The following is a 17,415-nucleotide window of genomic DNA, read 5'->3' on the forward strand; positions in this document are numbered from 1 at the left end:
CTCCCCGGCGCAGCGGGCGAAGCCCCACGGGAGGGCAGGGACGTGGCAAGAGCCGACCTGCCGAGCCTGTTCTGGCCTCCGAGGCCGGGCTGGGGGGGCGGGCTGGGCGTGGGGGGGCCGGCGGCTGCGGCACCTTTAAGACAAGGGAGGACCCCTCTTGCCCTCGGAGAAACCAGGAAGGGAGTCGCGAGCATCATACGGGGCTTTGGCTGTACTGTACAGTTACTGTAGGGGCAGTGACGACGCCGCCGCCGCCGCCGGAGCGAGGAGCGACGCGGGCAGCGCGAGCGAGGGCAGCGCGAGTGCCGCGGACCCGGGAGGCCAGCGGCCGAGGGCGCCCAGTCCCGACTCCGGGCCCCGGCCCCGCGCGCCCCGGCCCGGCCCCGGCCCGGCCCCGCGAGGTAAGTCAGCGCCCGGCGAGGCCCGGGACACGGGGTGCAGGGCGGGGACGGGCCGGGGGCGCTGCGCCCACTCTGCGCTCTGGGCCACGGGAGATCCGGGGACGTCCCCTAAGTTTCAGAGGAGGGGGTGCTTGGCAGCAGCCCGGAGGCTGGAGGCGCCCATGATCCCAAGAGCGGGGAAGGGGCGCCGCCCGGTAGAGGGGATTGGGGTCGAAGTGCATGGGCTTGTGCGCCAGACCCCCCCCCCCCAACCGTGCATGGCTTTTCGGGGCTCCCGGGCGCGCGGGGAGCGGGGGAGGGGAAGCGAGGCTGCACTGAGGGTGGGGGGAGCCGGCGTGGGGTGATAGGGGGGCGCGTCGCGTGCTAACTTTGCAGCCATGTACTGGGGGCGCTCTCGCCCCCCGGGGGCCTATTCGGTGCTGCGTGCATACGTTGGAGTTGGCCAGGATGGAGCTCCATGGGGGATGGGGGGGAGGGGGCTGAAAAAACAGGGAGGGGGGCTTTGCAAAGGAGAGGGAAGGGGTGGGGTGGGCGGGCGCGGCCGCTGGGCCCTCTGGGCGTCGTAGTTCCCCAGTCCCTCACTGTCCGCAGGTGGCAAGCGGCGCGCACTGCAAGTCCCAGGGTTCTCCGCGCCAGCGGCCCGCGGCGGCACACGGGGAGGGACGGTGCGGAGGAGGGGCGGTGAACTGCGGGCCGGAGAACCAATGGGCGCTCACGGTGGCGCGGCGTGGGGCGGGGTCCGGACGGGGCGGGGCGTGCGGGCTGCCTCGCCGGGGGCCGGTGGCGGTCCCAGCTTCCGGCTGCGCGGCCGCGGCCGCCCCCTCCTCGCCCGCCAGCCCCTCCCGCCTGTTGTGTAACTAGTGCCCAGCCCCCTCCCTGCGGCCCCCCGCCGGGCACCGGCCCCTCCCGGAGGGCGCTCCCCGGGGAGGGCAGCGGCCGGCGGCCGTGAGGCGCAGGCGAGCCCGGGGATGCGCGGCCTGGCGCTGGCCGGCCGGGCGCGGGGGAGGCGGGCGGGCGGGCCCAGATCCGGGGTAATTTGCATCGCCCTCCCCCCAGCCCGGGTGGGGATTGGCCGCCGGCGGCGGGGGGTGGCGCGGGGCCAGGCGCACTGCCGCCTCCCGGGCCTCGGGGAGTCAGCCCAGCCGCAGCCGCCGCCGCCGCCGCCGGGGCCGGGCCCCTCGCGCTGCCCGGGAAGGAGGTAGGAGCGCGCGCGGGCCCGGGCCTGGGGGCCGCGGTGGGGTGGAGGCCCTTCCAGCGCCCCGCCTGGTCCTCGCGCCGCGCGCCCCGGCCCGCGGAGGACAGCCCCGGCCCCCGGAGCGCGTGACCCCGTCTCCTCCGGCCGGACCCCCCTCCCCTTGACGCCAGCACCACGTGCGAGCCCGGCGCCGGGGCAGGAGGGGCGAGCGAGTGCGATCGGCCCCCTCCCCCTCCCGGCCCCTTCGCGGCCCCTTCGCGGCCCGGGGTTGCGAGCCTGGCAGGGGGCTCAGCCGAGCTCCGCTGCCCGTGCGGTCCCCGGGGCCGGGCCTCTGCGGGGCCTGGGAGGCACGGCCTGCCCGCGCCGGCCAACAGGCCCAGCAGCCCAGGGCCGCAGCAGGACGCTGCTATCCAAGCAGGCCCAGGCACCCAGTCGGCTCCTATTAATTGCTGGCGGAATGCAGCCACGAGTTGGCGGGGAGGCAAGCAGCTCCCCTCTCCCCCTAGCCAGTCGGCGGAAGTCAGAGGTGTGGATGCCCCTTCCCGCAGAGGGGCCCACCAGGGTCACCCATGGGTGGCTGGTGGCTTGCCCGCCACCCCCTCCTCCTCCCTGCCAGCTGCCTCCCGGAGCCGGCTGGAGAGGGCGTCCGGGATTCCATGTCAGCCCCCCCACTCCCGACAGGGCCAGGGCGTAACCCTGAGTGTGCCGCTCCCACACTGGGGGGGCCTCCCCGCCACCAACCGGTCACTTCCTATTGGCAGGCCTGGCCTGGGAGAGGTCCCTGGAGCCCAGGCTGGGGCAGGGGCCCAGGTCTGGCCACTGCTGCCTGCCGGTGTAGGGCTCCAGGCAGGGACCATTTCCCCTGAGGGCCACCCCCGAGGGGCCCTGCAGCGCTGGGCCTGGCTGGGCCTGGCACCTAAGGCTGGGCTCGGGGCTCTGTTTACCGCCAGCCATCGCTGTGGAGACGAGCCTGGGGGAGGGGGTAGAGCCGCAGCCGGGAAAGCCAAGCCTCACCAAGGAAAGAGGAGCCAACGGGGACACTGAAATTTTAATTCGTGGGTCACTTGGGGGGTATTTATTATTCAGTTCTGATTGGCTGTGTGGTGGCCAGTCAGCACCCTGGCCGGGGCTGGGAGCCGTGCAACTCTTGGCAGAGGGAGGAAGAGCCGATGTTGGGGTGCTGATGGCCCCTGCTCCTTGGGGAGACTTGAGGCCTGTGGAGGCAGGTGGCCCAGGTCCAGCAGGGAGGGGTCCTTAGGCTTTGGCCCGTGCTGGTTGGTTTTGGTCTGTTCTGTTCTTTGAGGCCATCGGATGTGTAGCTGGATTGACCTGGTCGCCGTCCCTGCTGCTATAGGAGGAAACTGAGGTCCAGAGGGGAGGCAGCACCTGAACTGGGGCAGAGGATGTGGAGGCGCAGGGAGACCGAGAGCAGCCCAAGGTCACCCAGCCAGTGCTGGGTCTGACCCTTTTGGTTCTGTTTCTCAGCATGGGGCCTTTCCCAAGTGTCTCTATTCCCTGTGTCACAACCGGGCACCTGCTCACCTGTGTCTCCCAGAGTGTGAGAGAGGTTGGAGGTAGAGCCCTCACTCCTGTCACCACAGCTTCGCCCAAGGATGACATTGAGGCTCAGAGAGGGCCATTGAGGTTCTTGAGGTCACACAGTACAGGCTCCAGTCCTCCTGCCTGCCATTCTCCTATGGTAGACACTTTTAAGTGTGACATGTGCACAGGGGACCCCTACCCCTGCTTAGCTGTAGCACTCCAATCGCACACTTTGGCCTGTGAGGCGGACAGGGCTCTGGATTTTGAGGTTTGTACCAGAGGCAACCCAAGTGGCTGCTCTAGAGCCAGAACTCCTGGCCAGGCCCTGTGAGGCAGACTGGCTGTGCAGGGGGTGGTCTGGGAATGGAATGCTGGCCCACTTGTTCTGTGACCTTGGACAGGCCCCCAGGCCCGTGGTTGTCCTGTGACAGCAGCATTGTCTTAGGGTTCCCCAAGTGTCGTCTGCAGGTCCCTCTGACCTCCCCTTACCCCTTGTGGAGAAAGCAGCTGGGTCTGCTTAGGGCACCTAGGGATCTGCTGGGTATTGGGAGTGGGCTTTGGCCACCAGAGACACCCTCAGTACCCCTGACAGTTAGCTTGGGCCACGCGCACCTGATAGACCAGAACTGCCTTCCTGTGGCCCTGGAGAGCAGGCCGTGCGGGTTGGTCCTGACCCCACCCAGGCTGGTCCCTTGCTCTCTGCCTGCCTTAGCGACCCATCAGTGGGACAGGGAGAGCATCTTCACCCTGGGTATCGTCCTATGCAGGCGCAAGTGTTGAGCAACTGCTGCCCTGTGTCAGGGCCTTGGGGAGCCCCCCCCTGTGCTGGACTGGAGGGGTTAGACCTGGCACCCTGAGTTGGCGGGTGTCAGCTGTCCCCAGGCCCCAGGTGACCTCTCTCTGTGCCATTGCAGGATCTCTGAGGGGCCTGAGAAGAGGCCAACCTGAATCTTTGGCCTCAGGGTGTGTGGGGGGTTCATGCCATGGTGGTACCTGGGGCTGTGTTGGAGGAAGGGAAATGAGGAGACCTGGGAGGACTAGTTAGGCAGGACTAGTCAGTTAGATGGCCTGTGTTCAAATTCCAGCTTTGCTGTTGACCCTGGGCAAGTCCCTTTCCCTCTCTGTGCCTGTTTTCTACTTGCAAAATGGGGCAGTAATTGCAGACCCTCCCTCCTGGGGTGGTGAGGGTCGACCTGGACAGGACTCTGTTGAGAGGCCCACAAGACCCGAATTCAGAGCCCCGTGGCATAGGAGATGCCCTGCAGAGAATCTGGCACTCATGAGGCCTGTGGACAAAGGCCCAGCCCCTCCATCTGTCCCCCCAGCGGGCTGTGGACAGCTATGGCCACTCGTTGGAAGCGTCCCACCCACGCCTTTCTGGTTTGACTGGAAAACAAGGTCCAGTACCATCTCCTATCAGGATGTCTGTCAGGAGGGCTCTGTCCAGATCCTGCAGGCAGGCCACTGGGTGCCAGGGTCCCTTCACCCCGGGCTTCCAGGCTGGGTGGGGTGCTGCAGATGGCCCAGGTGTCAGGCGGGTGTGCCTCCAGGAGAGGTGGAGCGGTGGAGAAGAGCAGGTCCTTCCAGGTCACTCTGGCCACTCTTGGGCATCTTGGGTAGCAGGTGCAGGCAGCCTCGGGCAGGACGAGGTGGACAGAGCTGGGATGCTAGGAGTCAGGTCCTGCTTACCCCTGGTGACAGGAAGCTCATTCCCTCCCCACCTCCATTGTGGACGGCCAGTTTCCTGATGCTGTCTTGGAACCAGCCTCTGGACTCGGCTTCTGGCCTGTGACTACACTGAGTGTGGAACAGGGTGGGCTGCAGCCCCATCCAGGACTGAGGGGTCCCCAGGGCCTCCTTGTCTCCATCCCTATCCACACCCACACACTTCCCACCAGGCAGCTGCTTTCCTTCCTCTGGCCCTTTAAGGCCTGGGCAGGAAGCCCCTCCCCATTTAGGGCAATAAATGGACATGTAAAATGGCCGAGGGCCTGCCTGCTCCCTGCCTGGCCTGGGGGAGGCCTGCCTGCCTGTGAGGGCAGGAGGACAGGTGGGCAGGGGGCGGGCTGGCGGCCGTCCGGCTGTTGGTGCCCCTTGTTCAGGACCCTGCATTCCTGTCCCATGAAGCCCGGGCCAGGCGGGAATTGGCACCAGGTCTGGGCGGGGTAACCCTCTGGACCAACCTTGCCACACAGGCTTCCTGACTGGGAGGGCAGGGGCTGCTGGGCGGGGCCTGGCAGCCACACCTGCCTGCCGACTTGCTGTGTGACCTTGGGCTGCTGCCCACCCTCTCTGGGTCTGGTTGTGCCCTCTGGTTTCCCACTCAGGCTCTCCCACCCTCTTCCTCCGCCAGCAGCAGGGTGACGTTGTGGGGTTTGACGGCCTGGCTGGCCGGCCTTCTGGGCCCCGTGTGGTATGCACTGGGTCCTCAGGCAGACCTTGCCCATGGACGTGTGTGGGGCTCTGTCCTTGTGCTCCCTGGCTGTAAAGGGGCCCTTAATACTGCCCCCTCCCCAGGAGACTGAGGCTCTGAGAGTGGTGCCTCTTGTACAAGGTCAGGTGGTTGCAGGGGGTCGACCTGAACCTGCTGGCCCTCCCCTTGACTGTCCTCCTCTTCCCTCCCTGGGTGGGGAGGGGGCCGTCCCCTCCCTGAGCTTCACTGCCCCGGAAGTGCCCTCCAGGAAGGCAGCTGATGGCAATCACCTGCTCAGCCCCCCGCCGGCCCCCTGGCCCCTTCCTGAGCAGCGTGGGGGGAGGGTGCCCCCACCCCAGCCTGCCGTGTGACCTTGGGGGGGCAAGCCCCTTCCTGCCGCCCCTGCCCCGTTTTGCTCAGCCTGTTCCCTGGTGATCTGGGGTCCTTCCTAGGTGACCCCACTGCCCCTGTCCTCAGCAGGGTCCATCACCCCAGCTTCTCAGGGTTGGGGACGGAGCGGAGGCGCTGCTTAGTTCCCGAAGGTTGAGGGCGCAGGGAGGGCTCCCAGGCAGCCTGGATCCCTGCCTCGACACCAGAAGCCAGGGGTGACCCAGGTTGGAGGGGTGGGCGGGGCCGGGTGCTGTGGCCCTACTGTGTGCCCCTTGAGGAGGCCAGGCTGGGGAGCCAGGTGCGGCTCCAGTTCTGGAGGGGCCTGCTGGGGCCTGCCGCCCGCCCGCCCGCCGAGTCAGCACCCAGCAGCCCCGGAAACCCCACAGGGACCTGGGGGAGGAGCTGCTATGACTGGTGGCCCCGAGGGTGGGTCTGGGCCAGTGTGGGGTGGGCTTTCTGGGGAGAAGGCATGGCACCTACTCTGTCGGGTGACAGCTGGGTCACCTACATGGAGGGGAACCCTAGACCCCCAGGGAGGAGTGGCAGGTGCAGAAGGTCGGAGGCGCACAGGTGCTTGGTGATCCTGGGACCCCAGGGGCTTGGGCCGGGCCCTCAGTTTCCTCCTGCTTCAAAGCAGGGTCTTGGGCCTTGTTCTCAGGGAGAGGCCCCCAGAGGCCCAGGTGGGGGTGGTGGCCTGGGGTGTGGCGGCAGGTGGTTGGTGTTCCTGGAGTGGGCGTGGGTCAGGTGTCTGCTCAGCCAGTGTGGACTCCAGGGCCGGGGCGCCTGGGGTTCTGGGCTGGGGCCAGCCCCTGTGGCCAGCCTTGCCGGGTGCCCTTGGTAGGACTCTGGTCTTCTCTGGGTCTGGGTTTCCTCCTCTGTTGAGTGAGGGCCTGGGCACCCGGGGTGCTTTCCTGTGTGGTGTCTGCCCAGGCCTGGCCCTGGGGTGAGATGGTCTCTGGTGACATCTGGGAGGGAGAGGGCAGAGGCACGGACCCTCTGGCCCAGCTAGGCCCCATGGTGGCCTGGAGTCCGGGCATCTTAGCACTTAAAATAGGGCTGTGGCAGCCCCTGGCCCTCAGAGCCCGGCGCCTGGTGGGACGCCAGGGTGGTTTTGCCGGAGGGGGTGGGGCGGCCACCGCGAGGGCTGAGTCACTTGGACCATTTCGGGTCCCAGCCTTGAGGCCCCTGGAGACACCTCTAAGCCATTCCCGAGGGGACCCCAGGTCACCTGAGGGGAGAGCGGACCAGGGTGGCCATCTTGGGGCGTTGGTGGCCTGGGTCAGAGGTCCCGTCCCTCCCATGTCGGGCGGGGAGGGCTAGGGCTGTCTGATCCAGAGCCCCATCTGCCCACACGCTGCCCAAGGCCCGGGGCCAGACGGCAGATGGTGGCAGGGGGTGGAAGCCACTGGAGGGGGCTCCTGGGAGGCTTCCCGCCACGCCGCCTGTAGGGTCGCCCCAGCCCCCCACTCCCAGCAGCCATTGAGCCTCCCCCCAGGCCAGGGACGGGGAGTGAGCAGCTGGTGCAGCGGGAAAGGGTGGGCGGGTGGCCGAGGGGCCGCGAGTCCCAGGAAGCGTGCAGCCGCACAAAGGCCTCTTGTGGCCCTGGCTGGACCCTGCGCCAAGGGCCACCCTTGGGGGGAGAGCGGCCGTGGCTTTGGGTTTTGCTGGGCCAGCTCTGGGCCTTGCTTGCTGGCCTCACCAGGTTCACAGGGGTAAGGGCTGGGCCCGGCCACAGGGCTGGGAGATAGGGTGGGGGTCTTGGTCCTCAGGAGCCTGGGGAAGAGCCTCTTGGCCCTGTCCTCGGGGTGACATCCAGGGGTTCTGGCCTGGGAGCTGCTGGGCCCAGAGGACCTGGAGGAATGTGGGCTGTGCTGGGTGGCGTGGGGCAGCCGGGCTCCCTGGAGAGGGTGGAGGGTGGGGACAGGAGCCAGAGGGTTGCACAAGTGCCCGAGTGGGCGGGTGAGTCACGGCCCAGGGGAAGGCGGAAGGAGGAGGGGTGGGGAAGAGGGGGCGGGACGGACAGTCTCCCCAGGGCCAGCCCCTCCAGAGACCTCTGCCCATTTGACAGATGGGGACAGTGAGGCCCAGGGTATGCCAGGGTGCTCCCCTGGGCTGGACAGCACAGCTGGACAGAAGGCCTGCCAGAGCTAGCTGTGGGACTGGAGGTGGACAGAGCCCCCGGCCCCCTGCCACTCCTTAGGGGACGGCCTGGGCGGTGCCTGGTTTTCCCTATTACTCACTGCCAGGGCTGAGCCTGTCCTGGGGGCTCACGAGGCAGGAAGACGTTCCAGCAGTCCCTGGCCCTGCTGCAATAGGGCCCGTCCACGGTGCCCTTGACCCTGTCCGGGGCACAGCCTGGGTGCCAAGTTTTGGCCTCACTCTTGCAGGTCTTGGGGCAGCAGAGAGGCCGTGTTCCTGGGTCTGAGTCCAGACGTGGCCTGCCCTCCCTGGGGTTCCCCAGCTGCCTTCTCACTCCCCCGGGGCAGGGGTGTGCAGTGGGTGGCTGCTGGCCTCCGACTCGTGGGAACCCAGCTCGTGCATGTGTGCCGAGACCTCCGTGCCCCTCAGGCAGGCCTCCTGTCCTCCAGGCTGGGCACAGGTCTGGCCAGCACAGTGTCACGTCAGTGAGACAGCTCAGGAGCCCCGAGTGCCTTCACGCATGGCCAAGGAGACCAGGTGGGGTGAGACCAGGTGCTATAGCTGGGGTCCCAGGCCCCCGCTCATGAGCCCCTTCTTCCCTCTGCAGGTCTCACGCGGAAGATGGCCGGCGGCGTGGACGGCCCCATCGGGATCCCGTTCCCCGACCACAGCAGTGACATCCTGAGCGGGCTGAATGAGCAGCGCACGCAGGGCCTGCTGTGCGACGTGGTCATCCTGGTGGAGGGCCGCGAGTTCCCCACGCACCGCTCCGTGCTGGCCGCCTGCAGCCAGTACTTCAAGAAGCTGTTCACGTCGGGCGCGGTCGTGGACCAGCAGAACGTGTACGAGATCGACTTCGTCAGCGCCGAGGCGCTCACCGCGCTCATGGACTTCGCCTACACGGCCACGCTCACGGTCAGCACGGCCAACGTGGGCGACATCCTCAGCGCCGCCCGCCTGCTGGAGATCCCCGCCGTGAGCCACGTGTGCGCCGACCTCCTGGACCGGCAGATCCTGGCGGCGGATGCGGGCGCCGATGCGGGCCAGCTGGAGCTGGTGGACCAGGTGGGCCAGCGCAACCTGCTGCGGGCCAAGGAGTACCTGGAGTTCTTCCAGAGCAACCCCATGAACAGCCTGCCCCCCGCCGCCGCCGCCGCCTTCCCCTGGCCGGCCTTCGGGGCCTCCGAGGATGACCTGGATGCCACCAAGGAGGCCGTGGCCGCTGCCGTGGCCGCCGTGGCCGCCGGTGACTGCAACGGCCTGGACTTCTACGGACCAGGGCCCCCGGCCGAGCGGCCCCCGGCAGGAGACGGGGACGAGGGCGACAGCAACCCGGGCCTGTGGCCAGAGCGGGATGAGGACGCCCCCACCGGGGGTCTCTTTCCTCCACCGGCGGCGCCCCCGGCCACCACGCAGAACGGCCACTACAGCCGGGGTGGGGAGGAGGAGGCGGCCTCGCTGTCGGAGGCCGCCCCCGAGCCGGGCGACTCTCCGGGCTTCCTGTCGGGCGCAGCCGAGGGCGAGGACGGGGACGCGCCTGACGTGGACGGGCTGGCGGCCAGCACGCTGCTGCAGCAGATGATGTCCTCGGTGGGCCGGACCGGGGACAGCGACGAGGAGTCGCGGGCGGACGACAAGGGCGTCATGGACTACTACCTGAAGTACTTCAGCAGCGCCCACGAGGGGGACGTCTACCCCGCCTGGTCTCAGAAGGGGGAGAAGAAGATCCGCGCCAAGGCCTTCCAGAAGTGCCCCATCTGCGAGAAGGTCATCCAGGGCGCCGGCAAGCTGCCGCGGCACATCCGCACCCACACGGGCGAGAAGCCCTACGAGTGCAGCATCTGCAAGGTCCGCTTCACCAGGTGAGCCGCCCCGCCCCGCCCCCTCCGTGCCCATCCCCCACCTCAGTTGCTCCAGCTTCATCTGGGGGCAGCCCAGGCACCAGACAGACGACCTGGTCAGACAGACAGCATGAGCCAGGCATGCTGGCTACTCCTGTCTGCCCAGCGGCCTAGGGAGGCTGAGGCAGGAGGATCCCCAGTCTGAGGCCGGTTTGAGCGACTTAGCAAGGCTCTGCCTCAAAGCCAAGTGAAAGGGCCTGAGTGCGGCCCGCAGCAGCACAGCCCGGCGCACAGCCCAGGCGCGGACCTGACCGGCTCTTCTGTTTGGGGTGGCCCTTCTCTGTGGAAGGAGGGCTCCCTGACTCTGCCTTGGGAGGATGGGCTGCTCTTGGGGAGTGAGCTGTCTGTAGAGCGGGTAATCATCTCATTTAGCCCACGTTTGTCAGGCGCTTTCTGTATGCAGCCCTGATCAGGCCCAAGGGTTCACAGCGTGGAGCAGGCACAGTCCCTGTGGGGCAGCCAGGGCAGCGGGCGGACTGAGGCATGGGCACCGAGACTCACGGGGCACAGGGAGGAGCCCTGGAAATGGTGGTCAGGCAGAGACAGCCAGTGCAAAGGGCCTGCGGCTGACTTGGCCTGGACAGAGCCAGGGGCTCAGTCCTCGGGTGGAGCTCAAGGCCAGGCTGGGGGCAGGTGGCTGGGGGTAGTCTTGGAGGTCAGAGGTGGCCGGCCGGGCTGTGTGGAACCAAGGCAGGCCAGACCAGTGGGGGCGGTAGGGCTGGCAGGCAGGGGCCCGGCCAGGCAGGGTGACTCAGCGTCACCCCCTGCCCCCCACCCGCCATGGGGTTCCCCCGCCACGCCTACCAAGGCAAAGAAAGAGGCCATTGTCCCAGCTTCCCAGCCCCACCCCACTGGGACAGGAACCGGGGCTGACCCCTCCCCAGCACCCTTGGCCCCCTCCCCAGCAGGCCAGGAGAGGCGGGTGGGGCCCAGTCTGCAGTGCCAGGTGGGGGCAAAGGGCGCCGCTGAGGCAGCCCAGCTCCTGCCCTGTGAGCCCGTCCTCAGCCTGGGACCCTTCCTGCCCAGGCAGGGTTCCTGAGGTGGCTGTGAGCTCTGTCCAGGGGTTTCTGAGCTCCACAGAGGCCAAGGGCCCGCCTGCCACTCAGGGTGGTCATCATACCGGGCCAGTGTCCGACCCACCTCCGGGCCTGGGGCTCTGGAGGCCAGGCTGTCTCAGTCTGTCCTGCCTCCACTGGGGCCGACCCCAGCCGAGTGTAGGGAAACTGAGGCACCGCAGGTCCCCGTGAGGCCCCTTCTCCCTCGCGCAGCTGGCTTCCGCTTTATCCCCCTCCCCAGGGCCCCGGGTCCTCCCACCCAGGCCTGGGAGCCCAGGGGCCCCTCTGAGTCAGAGCAGAGCGTTGAGTAAGCAGGGCCTGTGGCAGCCGGGCTATAATTACCCAGGCCGGGGCGCGGGGTGATGAAACTGGGCTGCCTCCACCCCCACCCTGCCTCTGCTCGGCCCCTGGCCCGCTGTGCAACCCTGGGCACGTCACTTCCCCTCTCTGAGCCTCCCAGCCTAAGCCGGGCTCTGTGTAGTGCTGTGCCCTCTGGGCCTCAAGCCTGCGCCAGGGCTGGGCAGGGCACCTGGGAGACTGCAGCGGGGGGTTTGTGGATGGAGGGAGCGGCCTGATGCCTGAGGACTGGCAACACAGGTGGGCTGAGTCCTGCTGGCTCCAGGGCTACAGAAATGGCGAGGGACAGGAGTGTGGTGTAGGGACCGGTCCTGACCCTTGGGGCAGCCGAGAGCCACAGGTGGTCGGAGCGAGCAGCGGCCCAGGTCTGCAGGCAGTGCCAGGGGAAGGTCTTGGGCCTGGAGGAGCCGGACCTTGGGGGCTGGGAGAGGCAGAGGGGCAGACAGGGGACATCCACCGGAGGCCTTGAGGGGTGAGTAGGAGTCTGGACTTGGCAGCCCCGTGTGCCTGCCCTCTAGGGTGGAGCAGGGGGGAGGTCTCTGGGCCATTGTCACCTCAGGTCTATGTGGGGACCAGCTTTGTGCTGAGGTGGGTCCTCGTTGCTCACTGGGGCGTGTGGCACGGGGAGAGGCCCTGGGGTCACACTTGGTCCCCGCTGTCCCTGCTCACAGCCCCACGTGGAGTGCGGGATGGTGATGGCGAGGGAGCCTGGCAGTGAGGACTGGGCATGCAGAGGCCCTGGGAGGGCTGGGGCGTGACAGCCAGGGTGCCCAGGTGCCAGAGGGTTGGGAGAGTGGGCAGGGCCTGGCCGTTGAGGTGGGGCCTTAGTTATGCAGGGACCAGCCGCCCCTGTGTGTGCAGGACTGAGGGATTTCTCGGGATGCAGGACTTTTGAGTACTTAGATCAGAACTTTGGGTCCCCTGTCTGTCAACAGTGCCCAGGGGGTGGCAACGGGAGGGCAGGGCCACCCGGCTCACTGTGCTGTTTTCGGCTCCTGTGGGGTGAATGCAGCCGCCACTCGCTTGCCCCCCCCCCCCCCCCCCCCCCCGTGGCACTAGGGCCTCCTTGCCCCCCCCCCCCCAGCAGCAGGGAGGAGGCCCCGCTCCAGCCCCGGGCGCCCGCTGGCCTCGCAGACCGCCCTGCACACCCGCTCCTCCCGCTTGGCTGTGGCCTGTCCCCACTTGGGTGTGGGCATCTCGGGGAACTGGTCATTCCGCGGGTGTGGCCGGCTTTCCCAGCTGGGGGCCGTGCTGGGGGTGGGTGGGAGCAGCCGCTGACCTGCCCCGTGCCGCCCGCCCGCAGGCAGGACAAGCTCAAGGTGCACATGCGGAAGCACACGGGGGAGAAGCCCTACCTGTGCCAGCAGTGCGGCGCCGCCTTCGCGCACAACTACGACCTCAAGAACCACATGCGCGTGCACACGGGGCTGCGGCCCTACCAGTGCGACAGCTGCTGCAAGACCTTCGTGCGCTCCGACCACCTGCACAGGCACCTCAAGAAGGACGGCTGCAACGGCGTCCCCTCGCGCCGAGGCCGCAAGCCCCGCGTGCGGGGCGGCCCCGAGCCCCCGGCCCCTGGGCCCGCCGCGCCCCCCGGCGCCCCCGCTGCGCCCGGCTCCCCCGACGCCCGGCGCAACGGCCAGGAGAAGCACTTTAAGGACCAGGACGAGGACGAGGACGAGGCCAGCCCCGACAGCTCGGGCCGGTTGAATGTAGCGGGCGCTGGCGGTGGAGACGACAGCGGAGGCGGCCCCGGGGCCACCACCGACGGTAACTTCACAGCTGGACTCGCCTAAAACCAAAAAAGAGAACGAACCGCCGACCCCGACCCCCACGCAGACCCCCTCCAGACACGCGGGCCGCCCGCCGGCCAGCTTCGCCTCCCTCTGCCCCCACCCGCCGGCCGCGGGGCGCCCACCTGCCCACGGCGGGGGGCGGCCGGCTCTGGCCAGGCGGGCGGCGAGCTGGGGCCGGGCCAGCTGTCCTCTGCCCCCCGCGCGGGGTTCTAGCGTCTTTCAGACGAGACCTTAAATGATTTCTGTCTGCTCTGAGCGGACGTTAAATGGCCCGTCCCCTCCCCACCCTCCTTCCTCAGGGCACTTACCAAGGGGGGGACTCCCCCTCGCTGTCCCCAGCGCCCCCGCCTCCCACCCCGCCTGTGGCCTCGCAGCTCCGCACGTCCTGGCCTCGAGACTCGGATCTATTTATTTCCAGGCCTGGGGCGGGGGTGCCTGGAGCTCCCGGCCTCTGCCACCTTCCTTTAGGCTCAGAGCCGGTGGCCCGGGGTCCACCCCTCGGGGACGCCCCAGGCCCCCAGAACCCCATGTTTGGAGATTCAAAACTTGTCTCGACCCTGCCCCCCCCCCCCCGCCCCCGCCCTTCTCCCAAGTTTTTAAAGCACTTTTTAGATTTTCTTTTCCTCCTTAAAAAACAAAATTTATATATAGATATATATAGACATATATATATATATAATATACTTTCCTCAGAGGAGCGGGCAGCGGCACGGGCGCTGAGAGCCGAGGGAGCCAGGGCCTCCTGAGGCGGGCACCGGGAGCAAGGGCAGGGCAGGGGTTCCAGTGTCACAAAAGCAATAAAAACCCAAGATTTTACAAAACGGAGAGGAAGAAAGAAAGAAAAAGGCCACCAACCACATTTAGAAGTCTTGGCACTTTGTAATGGAACGGGTACTTTATCTTAACTCTTAATTTAAAAACATGTTTACAAGTTGCAACCAACTTCTATGAAAAGTTGAAAAAAGAAAGAGAGAGAGAGAGAGAGAGAGAGAGAAATTCCTAAAACTCAATTTATTTTTGTACAAAATAATAAAATAAAAAACCCACCGCAAACGTAGAATCCACGTCTGTTCCCCAAGGCTGAGGGGGGTGGTCAGGAAGCCATCGGAAGGGACCAGAGACCCCCCAGGTGTCTGCCCGCTATGGGGGTCCACGCTGAGGGCAGGCTGCGGGGCCTGGGTCCTGCGGCTCTGCCTGCCTCCTGCTCTGCCCACTTCCCGTCTTGGTTGGGAGATGTCTCTGCAGCCATATGGTGGCCATCTCTGTCCTGGGCACCCACCTCCCTTATTCCCTAGCTCAGGGACGGCCCGAGAGAGGGCTGGCCTTCCAACCAGCCAGACTAACCAGTCCCCCAGCCCCATGTCCCTCCCGTCCCCCAGGACCTGCCCTCCAACAGGGCTGCCCTGCTGCGGGGGTCCCTGCTCCAGGGCCTTAGCCTCCCCCCACACCCCCTTTTTACTCAAAGGCACTGACTGTAACCCGAGGGATGGCATTTGCCTCTCCCCAACCTCGGGCTTCCAAAGGCCCGGTGCAGACCGAGCCGCAGGCCACGGACAGGGCCGGGGTTGGGGAGGGGACGATGCCAGGTGCCCTCCAACTCCCTCCGGCCCACGCAGTCTAGCGGGGCCTGTACATAGACGCTCCGCAGACCTGAGGCTCCTCCTGTCGATGCCTGGTTGGGGCGGAGGGGCGTCCCTGCATCCCCACCCCTCTTGGTGGCCTGGCACCCTGTCTGTGACAACTGTCTCATCCTTTTGTCTTTAAAGGGAAGCTTGTAAGAAGGCGGAATGTTTCATATTGTTTCTACCAGATACTTTTTGTCCCCCCCCACCCTCCAGCCCATCAGCCCCCCAAATGTCTCAGGATCCCCCCTCTGGGCCAGCAGAAGGGGCAGGCCCCGGGGCGGGTGGTGCTGGCCTGTTTGCACCCCGATGTCACAGGGCGAGCTGCTCCAGAGAGGACTGCCAGGTCAGGCAGGGCACTCGCACCGGCCGTCGTTCCAGAGAGGCCCCGGGGCGAGTGCCCTTCCACCCCCAGGCCCCTCGCAATAAGACCCACTCAAATCACTGATGTCATCCTGGCCAGCAGAGGCCACCAGATTTGGGGGACAGAGCCCTCGGGACTCTGGCAGGACCAGGCTGCCCGCCAGCCACTCACCCGGAGCCCCTCGGGCATTGCACTGAGCCCCGCCCAGCCCCCCGCTTCGCTGCCCCGCGCCCTCTGCCTTAACGCCACCCGGCCCGGCCGCGGCGTCTGCATGGGCCCAGAGCCGGACCCCCGCCCCCGACTGCGCAATCACATACTGTATATAGACGTGGATCGATTTTATTTTTATTCTTTAAATTAAGGTTGTGATAAAGTGTTGCCAAAGATACTGCTGAATTTTCGCGTTTCAGGAAACGGCGAGGCTGAGGAGGGCGCTGTCTGGGACTCCAGAGGCTTTCCTTCGGTGGTTGGGGTTTTGTTTTTGTTTTCTTTTTTTTTTGTTTTTTGGGTTTTTTTTTTTTTTTTGGTTTTTTTTTTTTTTTTAACTGCCTGGTACAAAAAAAAAAAAAAAAAAGAAAGAAAAGAAAAGAAAGAAAGAAAAAGTGAAATGTTCTTTCCATCATCCTGGCGAGGCCGTGCGGGCGCCCGTGTGTGAGTGGGGGCCAGCCCAGGCTGGGGCCCTGGAGAGGCCCCGTCCAGTCGCTGCTCCTCACTCCCCCTCCCACCCCACCTTCCAAGATTAGGGGAAAAAAGGCAAAAAAATAAAATGAAAAACCCCATACCCGTTGAATGTAAGATGCGGGAGGGCCAGCCTGCGTGTCACCCTGTGTGTCCAGAGCTGTCCCTCTGCTTCCCCTCACCATGGGACAGGAGGGTCCCCGGCCTCTTCCCCTTGGGTGGCCAGGGACACGGAGCACTGCTGGGACCCCTGAGTGGTGGTGGGCGCAGCAGCCTGTGGCCATGCTGCGGCCCAGGTCCAAGTCAGGCCCAGGATGGGGGCAGTGTGGGCCACCGGGACTGTAGGAGGTGGGACAGACCAAAAGGAAAAACAGGGAAAAAAAAAAAAAAGAAAAATGTAAAAACCAAAAAAAAAAAAAAAAAGAAAGCAAAAATCCTATTTTTTGAGAAAGAAAGATATTTATATTTGCAGTTTTATTTTAAAAAGTTATTTAAGCTGAGGAAGCAGCTCCCCAGAGGTGGGGGTGGCTGGCACAGGACGGGTCAGGTGGGGCCCGGCCCCGGGGCCGGATCTCAGTTGAGACGAGCTCACACTAACCCTAGATCTACGTGGGGCGGTGGGTGGGCAGGCGGGCAGGGCTGCCCAGGCCCCCGGCCCAGACACGAGGTGCCTTGGACACGGGGGCCAGGCCTGTGAGTGGGGCAGGGCGGTGCCCGCTGGGTACAGAGCACAGCAGACATTCCATAGACTGTATTTGAGAGTCTTTATAAGTGTGGGAGATTTAAAAAAAAAATTGATAAAAATGCACTTTTTGGGGGTGGGGGGAAAGCTTTAAAGTAAGAAAAAAAAAAAAAAACAAAAAGGCAAAAGATGATGAAAAACCAGAAAAAAATCATTTTTCTTGTACATAAAACAACCACTAAACGCAGCCTGTTATGACCGCTCGGCGTCCTGCCTGATCTTGGTGTCCTCTGTGTTTTGTGGGGGAGTCGATGGGGGGGGGGGGCCTGGGACGCCGACTCTGGCTCCAGCCAGACTCTTCTTGCCCAGCTTGGGCAGTTGGTCCCTCAGGGGCAGGATGGGTGGTGGGTGCCCAGGCAGTACCTGGGCCAGGGCAGGTGATACCAGGGCCCGAGGGACAGCGGCAAGCGTGTGGGCAGGTGAGGAGAACTGGCTGGGGTCAGGGTGGAATCTGCACAGCCCTGACCTTGGCCATCTGCAGCGCCAGGGCTTTGGGAGGGTCTGGCTTGGGTGGTCTTGGTACCCACTCGAGGCCCTGGAAGTGCCACCCCATGCCAGGCCCCACACACTGGGGAGGAAGTCCTGGGCTGCTGTCTGCACCCTCTGGGCTGGGGGTCACCGAACAGCTCGGTGCAGGACTCCAGGGAGAACCCCTCCTCCTGCCTCCTGCCCTCCCATCGTCAGGATGGGGCAGGATGGGTGGTGGGATCTGCCCAGGCCGACCAAGCTGGTCAGACCCTTGGCTCCCTGTCAGTGGGGCTTTTCCTATTAGTAGCCACTGGGAGTCGGCAAGGCCCAGCTCTGGCTTGGACATACCACC

General features: G+C 65.9%; 1 protein-coding gene across 2 annotated transcripts; it reads left to right on the forward strand.

Annotated features, from left to right (window-relative positions):
* The first annotated feature begins 320 nt into the window (after positions 1–320).
* Zbtb7a (zinc finger and BTB domain containing 7A) lies at positions 321–16,813 on the forward strand. Of its 2 annotated transcripts, none has more exons than XM_027952456.2 (3): positions 321–401; positions 8,688–9,942; positions 12,697–16,813. In XM_027952456.2, the coding sequence occupies exons 2-3, from the start codon at positions 8,702–8,704 to the stop codon at positions 13,187–13,189; spliced, it is 1,734 nt and encodes a 577-aa protein (XP_027808257.1). In that variant the 5' UTR covers positions 321–401; positions 8,688–8,701; the 3' UTR covers positions 13,190–16,813. The 2 variants fall into 2 exon arrangements, with proteins under 2 accessions (XP_027808257.1, XP_027808256.1); XM_027952455.2 differs by lacking the exon at positions 321–401 and adding an exon at positions 1,476–1,599.
* The last annotated feature ends 602 nt before the right edge of the window (positions 16,814–17,415 follow it).

Source organism: Marmota flaviventris, chromosome 1 (assembly GCF_047511675.1).
Source record: "Marmota flaviventris isolate mMarFla1 chromosome 1, mMarFla1.hap1, whole genome shotgun sequence".
Lineage (NCBI taxonomy): Eukaryota > Metazoa > Chordata > Mammalia > Rodentia > Sciuridae > Marmota > Marmota flaviventris.

What these genes read in the sequence shown, in the direction of transcription:
- Zbtb7a (XM_027952456.2), top strand. Translation starts at nt 8,702, where the DNA reads ATGGCCGGCGGCGTGGACGGCCCCATCGGGATCCCGTTCCCCGACCAC. An exon ending in TGCAAGGTCCGCTTCACCAG is followed by an intron (nt 9,943 to 12,696) that starts GTGAGCCGCCCC and finishes GCCCGCCCGCAG; the next exon opens with GCAGGACAAGCTCAAGGTGC.